Source organism: Scyliorhinus torazame, chromosome 8, assembly GCF_047496885.1.
Source record: "Scyliorhinus torazame isolate Kashiwa2021f chromosome 8, sScyTor2.1, whole genome shotgun sequence".
Classification (NCBI taxonomy): domain Eukaryota; kingdom Metazoa; phylum Chordata; class Chondrichthyes; order Carcharhiniformes; family Scyliorhinidae; genus Scyliorhinus; species Scyliorhinus torazame.
Genome location: NC_092714.1, coordinates 250,140,433 through 250,161,716, shown reverse-complemented (window position 1 = coordinate 250,161,716; position 21,284 = coordinate 250,140,433). Strand labels below are relative to the sequence as shown.

Genomic DNA, 21,284 nt, shown 5'->3' with positions numbered 1-21,284 from the left:
TTAACAAAGGACTGTTTTCTGCTGGATCTTTGGTTTGCAACCAGAGAGCTAAAGACTGTCCTCAGGGAGAATTGGATGAACAAAGCAAAAATACAGTAAACAAAAGAGCTGTCTTTGTCTTGTTCCTTTTAAAATCTGGTCATAAACTATTTGCTGAAGTCCAGGGGCAGGTCAACCTCAAATTCGTGGTTGGATAGGTACATGGAAAATTATAAAATAATTGACTGCTATATTTGTTTTAAATCAGTCTGAGTGTGCAGAAATAAAGATTTGGAATTATATATCGCCTTTCACAACCTCAGGATGTCTCAATGTACTTTTATGAAAACGAAGGAACTTTAAGGAGCAAGTGTTGTAATGTAGGAAACCTGGTGGCCAACGTGTACGTAGCAAGCCCCGATAAATAATACGCGATGGCCAGAATATATATTTATGTTTTTTTTAAATGTGATGTTGATCAAGGGATTAATATTAGGCAACATATTGTTGCTAACTCCCCTGCTCTTCTTGAAATAATGTTTTTAGGGCAGCATGGTGGCACAGTGGTTAGCATTGCTGCCTCATGGCGCCAAGGCCCCAGGTTCGATCCCGGCTCTGGGTCACTGTCCGTGCGGAGTTTGCACATTCTCCCCGTGTTTGCGTGGGTTTCGCCCCCACAACCCAAAAGATGTGGAGGCTAGGTGGATTGGCCACGCTAAATTGCCCCTTAATTGGAAAAAAATGAATCGGGTACTCTAAATTTATTTTTAAAAACGAAATAGTGTTTTTATCTCTGCGTTCGTGAGATGTGGGTGTCGCTGGCCAGGCCAGCATTTGTTGCCAATTCCTAATTGCCCTTGAGAAGGTGGGGGTGAGCTGCCTTCTTGAACCGCTGCAGTTCATGTGGTGTAGGTACACCCACAGCGCAGTAGGAGGGGAGTTCCAGTTTTTAACACAACCAAAGCTGTTTTTTAAAAAAGTTATTCTTTCAACAAAAGGCCAGGATTTGTGTCATGGGATCTTCTACGTCCACACGCCTCCTCCAATTCGGCACTCTCTCATTTCAGTATTGCAGTGGCATATCGGCCAAGACCTCGGTGTTCAGGGAGTGGGAAACCATTCATTCTGACCTCAGAGGTGAGAGTGTCACCAACATGGCCACAGCGGACTTCTGAAATAAACGTTTCCCATTATCTGTTGCATAAAGTATCGTGCACATACACTGTTGTTGCATTACTGCAATACACTCCATTCTTTTATTAGACATATTTTGCCCCTTGTGTGTCATGGGGCAGTTTACATTGAAAATGTTTTATTAGGCTGTGTTCGTTTTTATTGGAGAGAAACATGTTAAATTTATATTGAGTGCCTGATAGCAAAACTAATTCGGCTCAAAATCTGCACTGACACAAAGTCTCATTCAGTTGGTCTACATGTAAGAAGCAATGGGGCACAAACACAACCAGTGTCACCACTATCCCTTTTGGTGAGCAGTAGAAGATGAAATTCCTGCTCCACGGGGGCTTTACTGCCATCAAGTGTCAGTATTTGCTCCTTGGTAGCACTCTCACCTCCCATTCAGAAAGTCATAGGTTTGATCTGCATTCCAGGCACTGACAACGCTGTAAGTACTGAGGGACCTTCCGCCCTACTGTCAGAGGTGGATGAGACATCAAACTGTACCTCAACCCTATCTGCACTTACAAATGTATATAAAAAGGGGCACGTTTTGGAGTTGCCCTGGTATGCTAACCAGCATCTATCCCATAACCTACATTATGAGTGGAATCTTGTGGAGGCGACAGGGGTCTTGGCTGCTGGCTAGGGGAAAGCGGAGGAGACCCCATCACTGTCATAATATGCACTTGTGCACATAATGAGATACAGACAGGCAGTGACAGACACTCAGTACAGCCAATCAACACACAGGACAGAACACAACCAATCATCAGGCAGAATACTAGAAGAGGATTTCCCACTATAAAAAACACGAGGCATCAGCACTCTGCCTCTTTTCATTGGTGACAACTGTAGTGACAGTCAGGGTGTATATATCAGTTAGCACCTTCTACATGTATATCAGAGCTAGCCTGGTCTAGTTAGTTAGAGTTAGCACACTTACAGTAGTACAGTGTCAACCCACAGCAAGCTGCGTGCATTGTTACAGATGTTCAATAAATTGTATTGAACCAACGTCTTAGTTTGGTGTCTGCTTTCCAGTACAACTGCATCCAGTTGCTGTCCGTGTTACCCCAGGGTGAATAACACGACAGTCACTTCTTTTTAGGGAAGGATTGTGCATCTTATACCACTCAGGCTCTTGAGAGGCCAATAGTGGGTCTTTCCCCAGGATCAAGGACCCCCAGTGGCAGAAGTCCTGCCTACCAATCAGAGTCAGGCAGCTCTATTGTATGCAGCAATACCACGCCGTCGCGTTTCCCGATGGCGTCAACATGGCTCAGGATGGGCAATTCTGGCCCCTATAGAGGGCCAGCACTGGACTGGAGCGACCCACGCCGCTCCAGCTGCTGATCCCAGTGTCAACTGGGCGCCGTGGGGTCCGCGCATGCACAGTGGCACCGGCGCCAACGCGTGCATGCACAGTGGCACCGGCGCCAACGCGCGCATGCGCAATGGCTCCCTTCTCCGCGTCGGCCCCGACGCAACATGGCATAGGGCTACAGGGGCTGGCACGGAAGAAAGGAGGACCCCAGCCCGAGACGCCAGCACGCCGATCGGTGGGCCCCGATCGCGGGCCAGGCCACAGCAGAGGCCCCCTCCGGGATCGCCCCCCCCTCCCCACAGACCACCGGCAGTCCCTTCCATGCCGCCAAGGTCCCGCCGGCTAAGAGCAAGTTAGAACAGCGCTGGCGGGACTAGGGTTTTTCTGTACAGCCGCTCGGACAAGCCCGGGCGGAGAATCGGCGGGGGTGGCCCTGTAGAGCGGCGCCCAGCTGGCGCTGCGCCGATGCCAATTTTCCGCTCTGCGGAGAATCGCGTCGGGGTAGCGTGGCGCGATTCGCGCCGGTCGCAGCGATTCTGCGGCCCAGCCCCAGGCTGAGAGAACCCCGCCCCAGAGGTCCAAACCGAGCTGGATCAAACCAAACTATGCATTGATCACTGTAGAGGGGTCTAAGAACCCTTTAGAAACATCTGCGCCAGGTGCGAGTGTGAGTCAACCTGGTGTGGGCCCTGAAACCTGCTGTGAACACCTCCCCTCACCCCCTCGTAGATTTATCTCTACCTTAAGACACTGCCTTTAACAGAAAGCATTCTTCAAATCTCAATAGTTAATTAACAGACCAATCCCTGTATTCGGAATACTTACGGTAACAGTTGGGGAAGCTGTAGTATCCTTCTGCACATTGGTCACAGTCCTCACCGCCATAATTGTACTTACAGTAACAACGGCCTGTGTTATCCTCACAGGCATCTTCTGTGAACTCGGAATTGCAATTACAAGCTGAAACAACATGAAACACATCGGTTCAAGTGCTGCGACTCCTATCCCACACCACCCCCAAGAAATAAGAAAAGCAAATTAGGTTAATAATAAAACTTACGAAGGCAAAAGTCTACAGAGTCGATCGGCACATTGGGTGCCCGATAATAACCACGCACACAACGCTCACAGTTAACCCCGGCAGTGTTGTGCTTGAAGATAAAACAGGAGATAATTTAACAGTTAAAATGTTATCTTGTATTCATTTCACCCAAAACCCAATCCAGTCGGAGAAAATGGCCGTCAAGGAGAACGGATTTTTTGTGGCTTTTCATCTCCAATTTTGCCATCGGGTCATGCAAATTGCTCATCTTGGTCCTCCTCACGTAAATAAAGGTAAAATACTGGGGATGCTGGATATCTGGGATAAGAACAGAAAATGCTGGAGCAATTCAACAGGCCCAGCAAAGACTCTTCTTTGGAGCTGGTCCTTCTCATTTCTTATTGTCATTTTATATATCTTGAAGTGAGCAGCAAGCACGGCCAGCTCCTTCTCCACGAATCTATCCTGTAGTTTGAAGCTACCACTTTTCCTGCCCAGTTCTGGTTTTCCTGCGACACACATGTCTGTAGCCAGTCTCTTCCAGGCCTCCATATAAGCTACTCCTTGCAGAGAAACAAGGGGTGTGTGTGAGAGCAGCGTGAGGATGACTCTCCTTTCTGGTATTTTCTTTTTGCCTCTTGGTGAACGGCATCGAGGCCTCCATTCATGGCTCCCTGTTTCTGTGAATCTGGGATTGGGAACAGGGCTGCCCCATTGCTATGGCATTGCACCACAATGCCCAACCCACTGAGATATTGGGTCAACGCAAATTTCAAATTGTCAATTTCTCTCCCAATCCTCCCCCATATACGGGATGCCGTTTCCTTTTAATGGTACATTGCTTTTGTCGGGTTTGAAGTTAATTTGTCAAAAAACCTACAGCGAATGATTTTCTTAAAAAATTCAATTTAACAAAATGACTTGAACTGTCTGTGGTTAGGATTTATACTGAAAACCTTCTCACAGATGCCTCGTTTGTAAAAACAGGATCAATCGGAAATACAGTCTGGATAACATGCAGATGCTTACTTCACAATTAATGCAGACGCCACCTCCTTCATAATGACCGTGGCGATTCAAGCTCCCTTTGCGATCATGAACCTCAGGATCATACACACATTTAAAGGCATGGCCATTGCAATTGCAGGCTATGGAATGAATATTAAATAACAAATTAATTAATTCAGTTTGCATTCAACACTCTTGCATGTGATAAGGTGCACTGCACAACTGCATGACTCAGTTTATAAAAATGTTTTTGTTCATTGCATGGAATGATAAACCTTTACAGATAGCTCACATTGCTGGTAATTTTCTCTTATCTGTTCTTGGGTGGGTGTAACAAGAATGATCAACGTTTATTGCCTCTCTGGAACTGTTCTTGGTGATGAGCCGTCTTCTTGAACTGTGGTCGTCCACATAGTATCGGTTCACCTAGTGCTGTTTGGAAGGGAGTTCCAGGAATTTGACCCCAGGGACGGCGATATGTGTTCAAGTCAGGATAGTGTGTAACTTGGAGGGTCCTTTGAGCAAGCTGCGTGTGTAGAATGCAACGAGATGACAATTGTGTGTTCTATCCAAAGCCAGACTTTTAAAAACAAAGGGCATGGTAAATGTGTGTGTTAACCGTTATTGGGGGCAATCTGGCAGAGTGGATTGTCTATCCTTTATAGAACCTATCCGATTTTCATTCCTTTCAAATCAGCGGAATGGAAAGCACGTGGCTTCCACTCTGCCACTTTACCACTGGTTGACAAAGGTGAATATCTTCTCCTGCCAGGACTGCAGTCCACTCGTTGCAGTGATTTTAGACTCACCAATTCCAACACAGCTACAGCAATGCAAAAAACTGTTCCCATTGTTGGAAGGTTTGAGAACCAGAAGCCACCAATTTAAGATGATTGGCAAAAGAACCAGAGGCGACATGAGAAGCTTTTACACACAGTGATTGGATAGGATCTAGAATGCACTGCCCGAGAATGTGGTGGAGTCGATAACCATCCTGTGATTCCATTCTAGAAAATAGTTCAGAAAGTAATCTAGAACAATTCTGCACAGCACCTCCGGTACCCTACACATAAACGGTTAAAATTCTATTTGCTCAGGAAACAACTTTCCCCGTTATGAACTGTGCCCGGGATGGCAGATTGGGGAAAGTCTGAGGAAATTTGGTGTCGGCAATCTGCTAAATACATGCTAGAATACTCTTCACAAAGCAAAACCAAGTGAGATCTACAGAACGGCAAATAAAAAGACAACCTGAAACATTTAGAGAGAGTAAATGTACCAAGAGTTGTGTCTCTTTGAAGAGCCATACCCTGTCATGGAAAGCCTTAGCTCACCGACCACGCCGTTGGCAATGGGATTTCCCGGTGACACCACCCTCATCGCCGGGAAAACCATGCGCCGGCATGGACCAAAATTTCCCGCCGGCGTGAACAGTCGTCAAATCCCACCCACAATCTTTTCAGCTCACAGATTATTAAAGGAAACACACAAAAGGAAACAAATGTTCTGGAATTGAAAGGGTTTTATTTCTGCATGCAATGTATCGTTCTAAAAATGTTAATCAGTTGATTTTAACAGAAATAACTTAATGGCAAAGTACTAATAGCCAATCTGTTTATTTTTTTAGTACCCAATTCATTTTTTCAAATTAAGGGGCAATTTAGTGTGGCCAATCTACCTAGCCTACACATCTTTGGGTTGTGGGGGCGAAACCCACGCAAACACGGGGAGAATATGCCAACTCCACACGGACAGTGACCCACAGCCGGGATTGAACCTGGGACCTCAGCGCAGTGATGACCACTGCGCCACCGTGCTGCCCACATAGCCAATCTGTTTAATTGACACTATTAATAACAAATCCCTCCCCTACCACTGACGTTTAATGTTCAAGTCATTTAGTTACCAGTTTACTGGCTAATAAACGAATCTCAACACGAAAACAAGTGAGCAGGCAATATAAAACATGAGGATGTACAAAGCGAATTCACTGTATTCACACGATGGGAATGTATCCGAGCTTTGATTGTACTGAACAAACACAAGAGACCACCCTCTATCAGACACCAAGAACAGGTAGTTTAGGATTAATGTTCTCAACTGAAAGCATAGTGCCTGTAGTCAACAAAGCTAAAAAAAACTCTGAACTATGAATGAACTCATTAACAATAGTGCAAACAGGATAAGGAGGTAAGACTCCACCTGTTGGGATGTGGCTGAGAGATTACAGGAAAGGGCTAAAGCCACAGACATCTCGGAAATTAATGATCCTATGAACGTAAAAACAGAGAATGTTTGCTTCTCAATTTCCTTTCAAAAACCAAGTGTATGCGTAAAACCCATGTGTACACTCGCTGAGTGAAGCTGGGTGGGGACTGGGCTTAACAAAGTAAACTGGAAGTTAAATCAATCACCTCCGACCCATAAAATGGTCACAGCAAGGGAGAAGGTCGTCCAGCTTGCCATGTCCCTGTCAGTTCTCTGTGAGAGTAACTGTAAAGATGCACTTTAACACACTTCATGTATGAAGACAAAAGCTATTTAAGAATTGTACAGTAGCCACACGGCTGTAGCTATCTCCCAAAACGTTTCTGCCGAGGAGCCTCTCTCACCACGGGGTGATTCCACATCTTTGAGTCCCGAGTGGTCACCCAGGTGGTTACCCTTACTCTACTGTGTTGCCCTTAAAGGGGCAATCACCACATCCCTCCCCCTTTATGGAATCTTCAATAACTAAATACTAACTAAACATTCAGTAATTGAGTTGGACAATTATAAATCGAGTATTTGTGGGAGTTTTCCATTTCTTGTAGAGCGGTGAAATTCTGTTGTCTGAGATGTTTCCACAGGATTGACGTTAACAGGAACTGCAGTAACAGATACCTCTTCTGGCACAGGCGAGTCATTGCTATTTGCTTCAGAGATATACATCAGTTGTGTTGATAAAAGGTCGAGCAGGTACTTTGGTGTTTATGGGTTCGAAAACGTTGCTTTTTGGCAACATTGACTGCTGAAGCATCTCACTACTCAAGTGGTCCAAGTGTTTACCAAAGATCCATCCCTCCATGCCCACTTGGTATGAAAGGGGTCCGGTCTTAGAGACAATCATTCCGATGATCAAACTTGATCCATTAGCGAAGTTTCACACATTTGCAGCTTCACTTCACCATAAATGATCGGGCTGTACTATGTGAATCGTGGCTGAATTTATGATTACTTTGACTGGCTTCTACCCTCCCTGGCAAATTTGGAAACACGAAGCTCATTCTCGATCTGAGACGATGTTTCATCGGCAATTCTGCTGATCGAACTCCTATTGTTGCATGTGGAGTAGTACGATAGCTAAGGAGGGATCGTGAGATTTTGGTCTCCAAGACTCCTCCAGACAATTTCCTTAGGCCAGACTTGAAAGTTTGGACGGCTCTCTCGGTTAGTCAATTTGATGCTGGGCAGAAAGGAGCAGTTTGAATGTGTTTTAATACATTTGAGTGGTGGGGTTTTGAAACTCAGCATTTGTGAATACAGTTCCATTGTCTCAGACCATGACTTCAGGTAATCTGTGAGTGAAAAGAAATTGGGGGAATCGTTCAATGGTAGCACATGATGTCGGTGACTTCCCCTCATAAATGACCATCCATTTAGAGTGTGCATCAATCACGAGCAAAAACATTGTGCCCAGAATCATAGAATTAACAGTGCAGAAAGAGGCCATTCAGCCCATCGAGTCTGCACCGGCCCTTGGAAAGAGCACCCTACCCAAGCCCACACCTCCACCCTATCCCCGCAACCCAGTAATCCCACTTAACCTTTTTGGACACGAAGGGCAATTTAGCATGGCCAATCCACCTAACCTGCACATCTTTGGACTATGGGAGGAAACTGGAGCACCCAGAGGAAACCCACGCAGACATGGGGAGAACGTGCAGACTCCGCACAGACAGTGACCCAAGCCGGGGAATCGAACCTGGGATCCTGGAACTGTGAAGCAATTGTGCTAACCACTGTGCTACTGTGCTGCCCTAAATGGACCAAAATAATCGATATGGATAGCCATGGCTGGCACGGCCATTGCCAAGGGTGTAGTAGGGCTGCAGCAGGCAACCTAAGTTGCAGTTGACACTACTTGACTAACGTCTCGATATCAACATCAATACATAACCCCTGACAAGCATCTTCATTTTTGCGATAGGGCAACATGGTGGCGCAGTGGTTAGCATTGCTGCCTCACGGTGGCGAGGTCCCAGGTTCGATCCCGGCTCTAGATCACTATCCGTGTGGAATTTGCACATTCTCCCCGTATTTGCGTGGGTTTCACCCCCACAACCCAAAGATGTGCAGGGTAGCTGAATTGGCCATGCTAAATTGCCCCTTAATTGGCCAAATTAATTGGGTACTCTAAATTTATTTTTTTAAAGTTTTTTTAAAAATCTTTTGAGATGCCAGGGTGAGCACCGCGCAATTCAGTTAGGTTCAGCCTGATGCAGTGATGATTATTCTTGCTCCCCAGAGTATGATGCTATAGCCACCTGAGTTGGCCAAGTCCCGATTTAAAATGGAGAACAGCAAAGGCTGAAGGGAAATTCAGCAAACACAGGCAGAAACCAGCAGGTGCTAGTTACTGTGTATTAAACTCTGCAAAAGCCCAGACAGCATCGATACAAGCAGCCATCTGCATAATAATGTAGCAGCCATCTACATACTAATAAGCAATCCCTGGGAACAATCGCAACATTTGGGATAAACAAAGCCAAGCCAGACTCCCCGGCGCCAGCAGGAGCCAACACAAAAGAGGTTAACGGACACCTCAAGACCGCCCATCGATCAGGGAAGCGCTCCAGTATTGGAGAAATCGAACCAAACGATTGGAACAAAGTCCAATCACCTAGAACCAGGTACAGGGTCCGCCCCGAAAGGCGGGAAGCCCCTGGGGACTATAAAGTTAAGCCCCCAAGTTCAAATCTTTCTTCTTGGGCAGGGTCACTCAGCAACGCGAAGCAACCCCTGAGAGTGAACTGACAAGCGGCCACCCCAACCAAGTAAGTCCCAAGTCAACGCTCGCTACGAGATAGGCCCTCCTAGCTACAAGTCCATACCTGCTACTGAATCCTGCAGACTCAGGACCTGAACGAAAGGCCATTTGTTCCCCTGACCTGGTGGGCCAGTCCGAAGCTAAGTATAGGCCTTTTAGTGATAGGAATAATCTAGAAAGTAGAGTTGATGCATGAGTAGTGATTTATTGTGTATAATAAATGTGTATTGATTTGAATCTTATTAATTGGTGTGTTGAGTTATTGATCATTACTTGAACTTGAACCTCGTGGCGGTATCATAAAGATACCTGGCGACTCTAGAGCAAAGGTTGAACAGAGCAAATTACGAATTAAGAGCCAACCAAAAGTTAGCAACAATGCCAGTCCAACAACTCAATTAATTCTTGCAGGTAAAGAACGGTTAATTTCCTCAGTAACTGACTCAGTTACCCATCCTCTAAGTATTTTCACTTTCACTTTGGACCAAAGTGGATATCGATTGGTCCAGTTCCTGATCTGCTTCACTGAGACTGGCAATGTGTCTAAATGTAGAAGCAATGGGGCACAAAACCGACCAGTTCCATCCGCAATCCAAGCCTGTTTCATCTATCATTTAGAGCCACGGCAGATTGCCAATATTTTCTTCTAAAAGACACAGTTTTGTGCCTTCGCTTAACCAGGAAGAGATGTTTTCCCAGACTTGGCCACCTAAGCGGTATTGTGTGGTAACTATTAACTGGATTTGACCAATAGAGTTACTGAAATTGTATGTTACTTAGGAAAAGGGGTGGGTCAGTTAGTTCAGGGAATGTGGGTATATTTTGGGAACAAGAGGCAACTTCAGATAACAGTGTTATTAGTTATTTATATATTTAAGTGTCACAGTGTATATTCGTCTTTTGTTATGTGTTATTTTTTTCTTTTACTTTAACAAATATTCTTTATTAATTTATTCTTTATTAATTGTTTACACAATGAATGGACTGGTTCCTCACTGGGTTGTATATAGTTCCCCACATTATTCCAAACAAAAATACACCCTCACAAACCAGTGTTTCAAGTTATCCTTTGGGGTTTTGAGACACTGTCGTAGGTAACACCAGCAGGGTTCTTAACATACTGGAGTACAGGTGACACTTTCTTGCAAGGGGAGGAGGCTAAAAGCATCTACATTTGTTACATGTGTTCCAGGTGAGTGCTTGAAAGTATATTCATAGGCAGCCAAAATTAACACCCATGGTTGAATTCTTGCCGAGGCGATCGGTGGCATTGGTGGAATTTCTTGACACCAAAGATTTTTGGTAGCCTGCCTTCTCAATTTGTTAGTAGTCTGTTTCAGAAGGTGGTGGTGAGCTGCCTTCTTGAACTGCTGCAATCCCTAAGGTGTAGGTACACCCAGAGTGCTGTTAGTATTACTGACTGATTGCCTAATTCTATACATTTTGGTATAGCTGGTGGCTGAAATTGTGCCCGACTTTGCGGCGCCGAGGTCCCAGGTTCGATCCCGGCTCTGGGTCACTGTCCGTGTGGAGTTTGCACATTCTCCCCGTGTCTGCGTGGGTTTCACCCCCACAACCCAAAGATGTGTAGGTTAGGTGGAATGGCCACGCTAAATTGCCCCTTAATTGGAACAAAAAGTAACTCTAAATTTATTTTTTAAAAACAAAGACAAATGGTATTTAAGAATTGTACAGCAGTTGCATGGCTGTAGCGAGCTCCCAAAATGCCTCTGCCTCGGAGCCTCTCTAACTATCCAATTCCCAAAGCCACAGATGAATTTGCCTCCACCACTCTAGTCATGTGTTGTATCCTTGATGGAAGCTGGGAAAGCAATAAAGGGCATCCCACAAGTAGTATCACACCATCCCATCCTTCCCTTTCCACACAATTATAAAAGAATATTCCCATTCAAGTGAAGTGACAGTAAGAATTTGAAATACGCCAGCGTGGAACTTTGTCTTGGGCATCATCAAATGGGCATCATCGGCATAGCCATCGTTTGATATGCCACTCTATCACAGTTTTTTTAAAAATTGATTTTAAGGAATGTGGGAGTCACTGGTTAGTGCCCATCCCAAGTTGCCCTTCAGAAGGTGGTGGTGAGCTGCCTTTTTGAACCCGCTGCAGTCCATGAGGTGTAGGTACACCCACAGTGCTGTTAGGGAGGGAGTTCCTGGATTTTCACCCAGTAACAGTGAAGGAACGCCAATATATTTCCAAGTCAGGGTGGTGAGTGGCTTGGAGGGGAACCTCTAGGCCGGTGGTGTTCCCAGGTATCTGCTGCCCTCGGCTTTGTAGATGGTAGTGGTTGTGGCTTTGGTAGGCGCTGCCTAACGAACCTTGGTTATTTCCGGCAATGCATCTTGTAGATGGTACACACGGCTGACATTGTTCGTCAGTGGTGGAGGGATTAAATGTTTGTGGAAGGGGGAGCAATCAAGCGGGCTACTTTTTCCTGGATGTTGTTGAGCTTCTTGAGTGTTGTTGGAACTGCGCTCATCCAGGCAAGTGGAGAGTATCCTATTACACTCCTGACTTCTGCCTTGTAGATGGTGGACAGGCTTTGGTGGGGTCAGGAGGTGAGTTACTCGCCGCAGGATTCCTGGCCTTTGACCTGTTCTGGTAGCCACAGTATCTATGTGGCTAGTCCAGATCAGTTTCTGGTCAATAGTAACCCCCAACATGTTGCTGGGACTAAATATCAGCGTTGCAGATAATAATAATCTTTATTATTGTCACAAGTAGGCTTACATTAAAACTCCAATGAAGTTACTGTGAAAATCCCCTAGTCGCCACACGCCGATACCTGTACGGTACACTGAGGGAGAATTCAGAAGGTCCAAATTACCTAACAGCACGTCTTTCGGGACCTGTGGGAGGAAACCAGAGCACCTGGAGGAAACCCACGCAGACACAGGGAGAACATGCAGACTCCGCACAGACAGTGACCCAAGCTGGGAATCAAACCTGGGATCCTGGCACTGTGAATCAACAGTGCTAACCACTGTGCCACCCATAACAGATGCCCAATCCAATACCACCAGAGACAAATTTCGACACTTTTGGAATGTTAAAATTCCTTACAAGTACTTACGTTCACATTCGTTTGCACTGTCTATTGTAGCTGGTTGCCAAGGTAATTGATTGTATCCAGGGCAACACTGATCACATGATCCTCCACACGTGTTGTGTTGACAATCACACTGAAGTCTGAAAATGAGATATGAATGATTTTGTGTTAATTTACATATGAATAAACCGCTGAATCTTTCCCACTGTTCATAATTGTGCGGTGCAGAATATTAGCCACTGGGGGACAACAATGAAATCAAAATGTTTAGAATTTACAGTGCAGTAGGAGGCCATTCGGCCCATCGAGTCTGCACCAGCCCTTGGAAAGAGCACCCTACTTAAGCCCACACGTCCATCCAATCCCTGTAACCCAATAACCCCACCTAACCTTTTTTTTTGGACTCTAAGGGCAATTTAGCATGGCCAATCCACCTAACCTGCACATCTTTAGACTGTGGGAGGAAACCGGAGCACCCGGAGGAAACCCAAGGGGAGAACGTGCAGATTCCAAACAGACAGGAACCCAAGCCAGGAATTGAACCTGGAACCCTGGAGCTGTGAAGCAACAGTGCTAACCACTGTGCTAGTCTGCCGCCCAAGAGACATTGCCAGCAATTAAGGGAATCAAGGGTTATGCAGATAAGGCGGGAAAGTGGAGTTCAGGATTATCCTATCAGATCAATCTTGACCTCATTGAATGGCGGAACAGACTCGATGGGCCGAGTGGCCTCCTTCTGTTCCTACATCTTATGCTCTTAAAGCCGCTAACTCTGCCAAGATGATGAACACAATTCTTCAGCCCCCAACTTGCATCTCTGTATAGTTTGAACGCCCACATTTTACAATTGTGAAATAGAAAAAGCAAACTGAAGCCATAGATCCAGCATGATATGCAAACAGTATTTATGTGGGAGCTAAGCTACATTTTATTTTCTCATTTATAATCTATGGAGAAGCTGTGTGGGCTTTAAAGTTTATACTTAAACATCTGTTCACAATCAAAGGCTCTTCAGTTCTTTCCCAGACAAACCGAATGATTAGGGTTTCATCTTTTGTTTGTGAAACAAGTAAGGGCATTAACATTGGAAACACTGCACCTTAAAGACCAATGTTTGGGTGAAGTGGGGGTGGAGGCAGAAAGAGGAGATTAAAAAGCTCAACTTGACGAGCACCTTTAATTTACAATAAAGCTGGCTGTACCTCACATCAAAAGCCTTTACAGTCTGGCTCTTTACTGCCACGCCCATCATAAAAACAACCAACCGCACTTTGAATAAATTGCCCCATAAGCAAGTACAGAAACTGCAAAGGGAGCTAAGATAGTATAGAAGAATAGACCAAAGCAGGGGCCTGAGGTTCGCTCTGACCATCCCCCTCGTAAACAACATTCTGACTTGAAAGCACCATCATGCACACTCGGGGGCGAATAATCTTTGTGGCATTATCCATTCTTGTTTGGAGAAGGGATGGGGGATCTTTACAGATCTTTACAGAAGATTTACGATCCAGAGTTTCAATTTTTTGTTTTGACAAGACAAACATCTGAATAATGCTCACAGCCAGGTTGACACTGCTCACAGATAGATGCCTTGATCAGGCAAATGTCACAAACCATCTTTATGCATCAGCGGAGACAATTGCAATGGCACAACTTTATTTAGTGTGTGGCCATATCATAATTCCAGTTTTATAAGCTCTGCTGGGTTCAGCAAAGTCAGTTCTCTATTGTGCTCAATCAGCTGTTTGCATTGAAATATATTATAGTTTTAACATCTCCTGCCTATTGTGGGCAAATCGTGTCAGCGTGAAAACACAGACCAAATTGCTGAGTACGCCCTGCTAGCAATAAAAATTGACAGCATACTATCTGAGTTTAAAAAAAATCTGAACAGTGCAAACTTCCATTGTTGGGATCAAATGTGAGGGGTTTAATTAGGTATCTTTGATTGAAATAGTTAACCGTTCAATGTGGCCCACTGCAGGGCAAACAGCTGAATGACCCACTCCTGTCCCCATGTGAAATATAGTTGGTTAAAGGCTGGAACTGCAATTTAGTTGTAACTTTCACAGATGCGATGGCTGGGTTTGTCCAAGCTAACCAGGCACAAACCACATAGTTGCCAGCGAGCTTTCCTGTGGCCAGAATAAATGGCATCAACCTGTGCTACTATAAGCAGCCGTTGCACCATGAGCAGAATAGGGAGAAGGAAGTTCCACCTCGTCAAGAGATCCTTTATTTGGTTTCCATTACAGTGTTGCCACTGAAGTCAAGTCTGACATCATTAATCCGGTACCAGACTCATTCTGGCATTAACAACAAATTTAACTGAAGGGAGCTTGTGCTGTTGAATCAAGAGAGACTTTCGGCTCATGCAAGTGTTTGGTTATGCCTTTTAATATACAAATATACCAGAATATTTAATTTCCAGTACTGGAGTAATAGCTGGAGGATAAACATACAGTTGATTGACGGGCATCAGTACATGCCTCAGCCCCTGCTGTACACCATTGAAGAAGGCACATGAACAGCACCTTGACATAGGGAGGCACTGTACACTTAACTACATCAATAAAAATGTTGCAGTAATCCCGAACCCCAGTGGCTGTGAAATATTGTAAGACGAATGATTGTCGGCAACATCTCTCCCAATTATTTCCACTGACTTCGGCAATTTGCTATCACCCTTTTTTTTCTTTATTATGATAAGTCACAATTACCACATTTATTGAGCAGGTAGACTTCTATTCCTATCGCATGAATTCCTCTCTTTGATTTTAAGTCCAATGTGATTTATCTGCCAATGACTATAGTAAATTGTCTGTCTGGCACTCACTTGGAATGGGAACCCAAGTTGACAGAAAGCATTTAAGTGGCACATCTGAACGACTTTCTTCAGATTCTATTTTTTTTTTTTTTTTTTTATAAATGTTTTATTGAAAATTTTTTCCCAAACAACAATTTTTCCCCTCTTACAAAGCAAACGCAACAATAACAATACAGAAATTTTAAACAATACACAAGTAACAAAACCCCTTTATCTTTGACCTAAACTAAACCCCCCCTCCCCCCCCCCCCTCCCCCTGGGTTGCTGCTGCTGGTCATCTGTCTTCCCTCTAACGTTCCCCTAGGTAGTCGAGAAATGGCTGCCACCGCCTGGTGAACCCTTGAGCCGATCCTCTCAGAGCAAACTTTATCTGCTCCAGTTTAATGAACCCCGCCATATCATTTACCCAGGCCTCCAGTCCGGGGGGTTTCGCCTCCTTCCACATGAGTAGGATCCTGCGCCGGGCTACTAGGGACGCAAAGGCCACAACGTCGGCCTCTTTCGCCTCCTGCACTCCCGACTCTTCCGCAACTCCAAATAGAGCTAACCCCCAGCCTGGTTTGACCCGGGCCCTCACCACCCGCGAAATCACTCCCGTCACTCCCTTCCAATACCCTTCCAGTGCCGGGCATGCCCAAAACATATGTGCGTGGTTTGCCGGGCTCCCGCCACACCTCCCACATTTGTCCTCCACTCCAAAGAACCTGTTCAATCTTGCTCCCGTTATGTGTGCTCTATGTAGCACCTTAAATTGAATCAGGCTAAGCCTGGCGCATGAGGAAGAGGAATTTACCCTGCTTAGGGCATCAGCCCACATACCCTCCTCTATCTCCTCCCCTAGTTCTTCTTCCCACTTTCCTTTTAGTTCGCCCACCGACTCCTCCCCCTCTTCCCTCATCTCTCGGTAAATCTCTGACACCTTGCCCTCTCCGACCCACACCCCTGAAAGCACCCTGTCCTGTATCCCCTGTGTCGGGAGCAATGGAAATTCCCTCACCTGTTGTCTAGTAAATGCCCTCACCTGCATATATCTCAAGAAATTTCCCCGGGGCAACTTATACTTTTCCTCCAATGCTCCCAAGCTCGCAAAAGTCCCATCTATAAATAAATCTCCCACCCTCCTAATTCCCAACTGGAACCAGCTCTGAAATCCTCCATCCATTCTTCCTGGGGCGAACCTATGGTTGTTCCTGATTGGGGACCCCACCAGGGCTCCCCGCACCCCTCTCTGTCGCCTCCACTGTCCCCAGATATTCAATGTTGCCGCCACCACCGGGTTCGTGGTAAACTTTTTAGGTGAGATCGGTAGCGGCGCCGTCACCAGCGCCTCTAAACTCGTCCCTTTACAGGACTTTCTCTCCAGTCTTTCCCACGCCGCTCCCTCACCCTCCATCATCCATTTACGTATCATTGCCACATTGGCGGCCCAATAGTAATCGCCCAAGTTCGGTAGTGCCAATCCTCCTCTGTCCCTACTACGCTGAAGGAACCCCCTCCTTACTCTCGGAACTTTCCCTGCCCACACGAAGCTCGTGATGCTCCTGTCTATTTTATTAAAAAAGGTCTTAGTGATTAGTATAGGGAGACATTGAAATACAAATAAGAACCTCGGGAGGACCATCATCTTAATTGCTTGCACCCTGCCCGCCAGCGATAGAGGCTGCATGTCCCACCTCTTGAAGTCCTCCTCCATTTGTTCTACCAACCGTGTCAGATTAAGTCTGTGCAAGGTTCCCCAGCTCCTAGCGATCTGAATCCCCAGGTATCGGAAGTTTCTTTCCACTTTCCTTAGAGGCAAGCCTTCTATCTCTCTACTCTGGTCCCCTGGATGTATCACAAATAATTCACTCTTCCCCATGTTTAGCCTATACCCCGAGAAATCCCCGAACCCCCTCAAAATTCGCATAACCTCTATCATTCCCCCCGCTGGGTCCGACACGTATAACAATAGGTCATCCGCATATAACGAGACTCGGTGTTCTTCTCCCCCTCTAATCACCCCTCTCCATTTCCTGGAGTCTCTCAACGCCATGGCCAGAGGTTCAATTGCCAACGCGAACAACAATGGAGACAGCGGGCATCCCTGTCTTGTTCCCCTATATAGTCGGAAATACTCCGATCTATGTCGACCTGTAACTACGCTTGCCGTTGGAGCCCCATAAAGAAGTCTAACCCAGCTAATAAACCCGTTCCCAAACCCAAACCTCCTTAACACTTCCCATAAATACTCCCACTCCACCCTATCAAATGCCTTCTCTGCGTCCATTGCCGCCACTATCTCTGCCTCCCCCTCCACTGGGGGCATCATTATCACCCCTAATAGTCGTCGCACGTTAACATTCAGTTGTCTCCCTTTTACGAACCCTGTCTGGTCTTCGTGCACCACCCCCGGGACACAGTCCTCTATCCTCGATGCCAGTACCTTTGCCAACAATTTGGCGTCCACGTTCAACAATGAAATGGGTCTATAGGACCCGCACTGCAACGGATCTTTATCCCTCTTCAAAATTAACGATATCGTCGCCTCCGACATCGTCGGGGGTAGAGTCCCCCCTTTCCTGGCCTCATTGAACGTCCTCACCATCAACGGGGCCAACAAGTCCACATATTTTCTGTAATACTCCACCGGGAACCCGTCTGGTCCTGGGGCCTTCCCTGCTTGCATGCTTCCCAGTCCCTTAATAACCTCGTCCACCCCAATCGGTGCCCCCAGGCCTACCACCCCCCGCTCCTCCACTTTCGGGAACCTCAATTGGTCCAGGAACTGCCGCATCCCCTCCTCTCCCTCTGGGGGTTGAGACCTATACAGTTCCTCATAGAAGGTCTTGAACACCTCATTTATCTTTCCTGCCCTTCGCACCGTGTCTCCCCTTTCGTCTCTAATTCCTCCTATCTCCCTCGCTGCTGCCCTCTTTCGCAATTGATGAGCCAACAGGCGACTCGCCTTTTCCCCATATTCATACCTCCTCCCCTGTGCCTTCCTCCACAGTACCTCCGCCTTTCTGGTGGTCAGAAGGTCAAATTCCGTCTGGAGTCGTCTCCTCTCCCTGTACAATTCCTCCTCCGGGGTCTCTGCAAATTCCCTATCCACCCTTAAAATCTCCCCCAGTAATCTTTCCCTTTCCTTGGCCTCTGTTTTCCTTTTGTGGGCCCCAATGGAGATCAGCTCTCCTCTGACCACCGCTTTTAGTGCTTCCCATACCACTCCCACAGGGACCTCGCCGTCGTCATTGACCTCCAGGTATCTCTCAATACACCCCCGCACTCTTGCACACACTCCCTCATCCGCCATCAGTCCCACATCTAATCGCCAGAGTGTTCTCTGCTCCCTTTCCTCTCCTAATTCCAGGTCCACCCAATGTGGGGCATGATCCGAAACCGCTATGGCTGAGTACTCAGCTTCTTCCACCCTAGAGATCAACGACCTTCCCAAAACAAAAAAATCTATCCGGGAGTACACTTTATGGACATGGGAGAAGAAGGAATACTCCCTAGCCCTAGGTCTAAGAAATCGCCATGGATCCACTCCCCCCATTTGGTCCATAAACCCCTTAAGTACCTTGGCCGCTGCCGGCCTTCTTCCGGTCCTTGAGCTGGATCTATCTAGCCCCGGGTCCAGCACCGTATTAAAGTCCCCTCCTAAAATCAAGTTTCCTACCTCCAGGTCCGGTATACGCCCCAGCATCCGTCTCATAAATCCCGCATCGTCCCAGTTTGGGGCATACACGTTAACCAACACGACCTCCATTCCCTCCAGCCTGCCACTCACCATTACATATCTACCTCCGCTATCTGCTACGATGTTCTTTGCTTCAAATGCGACCTGTTTCCCCACCAAAATGGCCACCCCTCTATTCTTTGCGTCCAGTCCTGAGTGGAACACCTGTCCCACCCATCCTTTCCTTAGCCTAACTTGGTCCGCCACCTTTAGGTGCGTCTCTTGGAGCATAACCACGTCTGCCCTTAGTCCTTTCAAATGCGCGAGCACTCGGGCCCTTTTTATCGGTCCGTTCAGGCCTCTCACGTTCCACGTGATCAGCCTCACTAGGGGGCTACCTGCCCCCCTCCCGTGTCGACTAGCCATTACCTTCTCTAGGCCAGTCCCATATCCCGCCTCCACGCTCCCGCTCACTCCCCCAGCGTCGCACACCATCCCCGCCCACCCACTCTTTAGCCATTTCCTTTTGGATTTCCGCAGCAGCAACCCAGTTGTCCCCCCCCCCCTTCTCCCTCCCTCCTCCCCTCCCCGCTAGATCTCTTTCTAGCTTGATTGCTCCCCCCATATTACTTCCGTAAGTCAGCTGACTTCAACTGACCCCGGCTACTCCTGCTCACTCCTCGACCCCCCCCATGTGGGGAACTCCCATCCGCCTTGCGCCTGTCTTCCCGCCTTATTCTTTCTGGTGCGGGAACATCCCTTTACCTGACCCGCCTCTTATGGCGCAGCTCCCTTTCCCCTCCCCCTCCCCTTCCCCATTCTCCAACTATGTCCCGTCTTTCCCCCCTCACCGGCGCCCACATTTCCCCAATGTCTCCCCCCTTCCCTGTTTACTTCTCAATTAACTTCCACCGTAACATTAACAATAACATTTCCTGCAGCATCAGTCCCTCAGTTCCGATCCAATTTCTCTTCTTTGATGAAGGTCCATGCTTCCTCCGCCGTCTCGAAATAATGGTGTCTCTCCTGATACGTGACCCATAGTCTTGCCGGCTGCAGCATCCCGAACTTCACCTTCCTTTTATGCAACACCTCTTTGGCTCGGTTGAAGCTCGCCCTCCTTCTCGCCACCTCCGCACTCCAATCCTGGTATACCCGTACCACTGCATTCTCCCATCTGCTACTCCGCACCTTTTTAGCCCATCTCAGGACCTCTTCTCTATCCTTAAGGCGGTAAAATCGCACGATTATCGCCCTGGGTGGTTCTCCCGCTTTTGGTCTTCTCGCCGGAATCCGATTTGCCCACTCCACCTCCAAGGGGCCCGTAGGGGCCTCAGCACCCATCAGTGAGCTCAGCATCGTACTTGCGTACGCTCCACAGTCCACTCCTTCCACACCCTCAGGGAGACCCAGTATCCGAAGGTTCTTCCTTCGCGCTCCATTTTCTAGGGCTTCGATCCTTTCAGTACACTTTTTATGAAGTGCCTCGTGCGTCTGTGTCTTAACCGCCAGGCCCAGGATCTCGTCCTCAATATCTGTCACCTTCTGCTCCACCACACGGAGCTCTGTCTCCTGGGTCTTTAATGTCTCCTTGAGCCCCTCAATTGCCTGTAGCAACGGGGTCAGCACCTCCCTCTTCAGCAGCTCCACGCACCGTCTCACAATTTCATGCTCAGGCTCCCATGTCGCCTGCGCTTTCTCCGCCGCCATCTTGTACTTCTCTCTTTCTGACCCTTTGGTCGACGATTCCTCGCGCTGCAGCCGCCGCCGCCGGTTTTTTCCTCCTTCGTTTGGGGGGGACTCCCTTCTCACACGCCCCACACCGGGTTGCGTCGTCGAAAAATTCCCCGTTGAGGCTCTTAAAAGAGCCCGAAGGTCCGTCGGAGCTGGAGCCGCCGAAGCGTGCGGCTAGCTAGGCATCACCGCAACCGGAAGTCCCTTCAGTGGCCTTGATGAGGTCTTTTCACAGTTGTTCCCTCTGCTGCTAGAATTCACCTTTGATACAGGCCCTCAGGTCAGCTTGCAGCTTTAAGCTTGCCCTTCCCCCGCCTGCATGCTGGAAGAGGCCCTGTTTATCCTGTAGTTGCAGCCAAATCTTTCACTGTTTCTGCGTGTGTCTGGCAACCAAGAGACATACCCTTCCTGGGGGACACTGTCGGGGGAATAT

The 21,284-nt window shown here is 47.3% G+C and overlaps 1 protein-coding gene across 1 annotated transcript in view; it reads right to left on the bottom strand.

Annotated features, from left to right (window-relative positions):
• Nucleotides 1-21,284, bottom strand: part of lama5 (laminin, alpha 5) — a 377,969-nt gene that overhangs the window by 210,823 nt on the left and 145,862 nt on the right. Inside the window, exons 7-10 of the mRNA XM_072515083.1 lie at nucleotides 12,657-12,772; nucleotides 4,554-4,672; nucleotides 3,543-3,633; nucleotides 3,308-3,442 (exon numbers count right to left, since the gene is read on the bottom strand). Coding sequence (XP_072371184.1) covers nucleotides 3,308-3,442; nucleotides 3,543-3,633; nucleotides 4,554-4,672; nucleotides 12,657-12,772 — 461 coding nt within the window. The remainder of the gene's footprint in view (nucleotides 1-3,307; nucleotides 3,443-3,542; nucleotides 3,634-4,553; nucleotides 4,673-12,656; nucleotides 12,773-21,284) is intronic.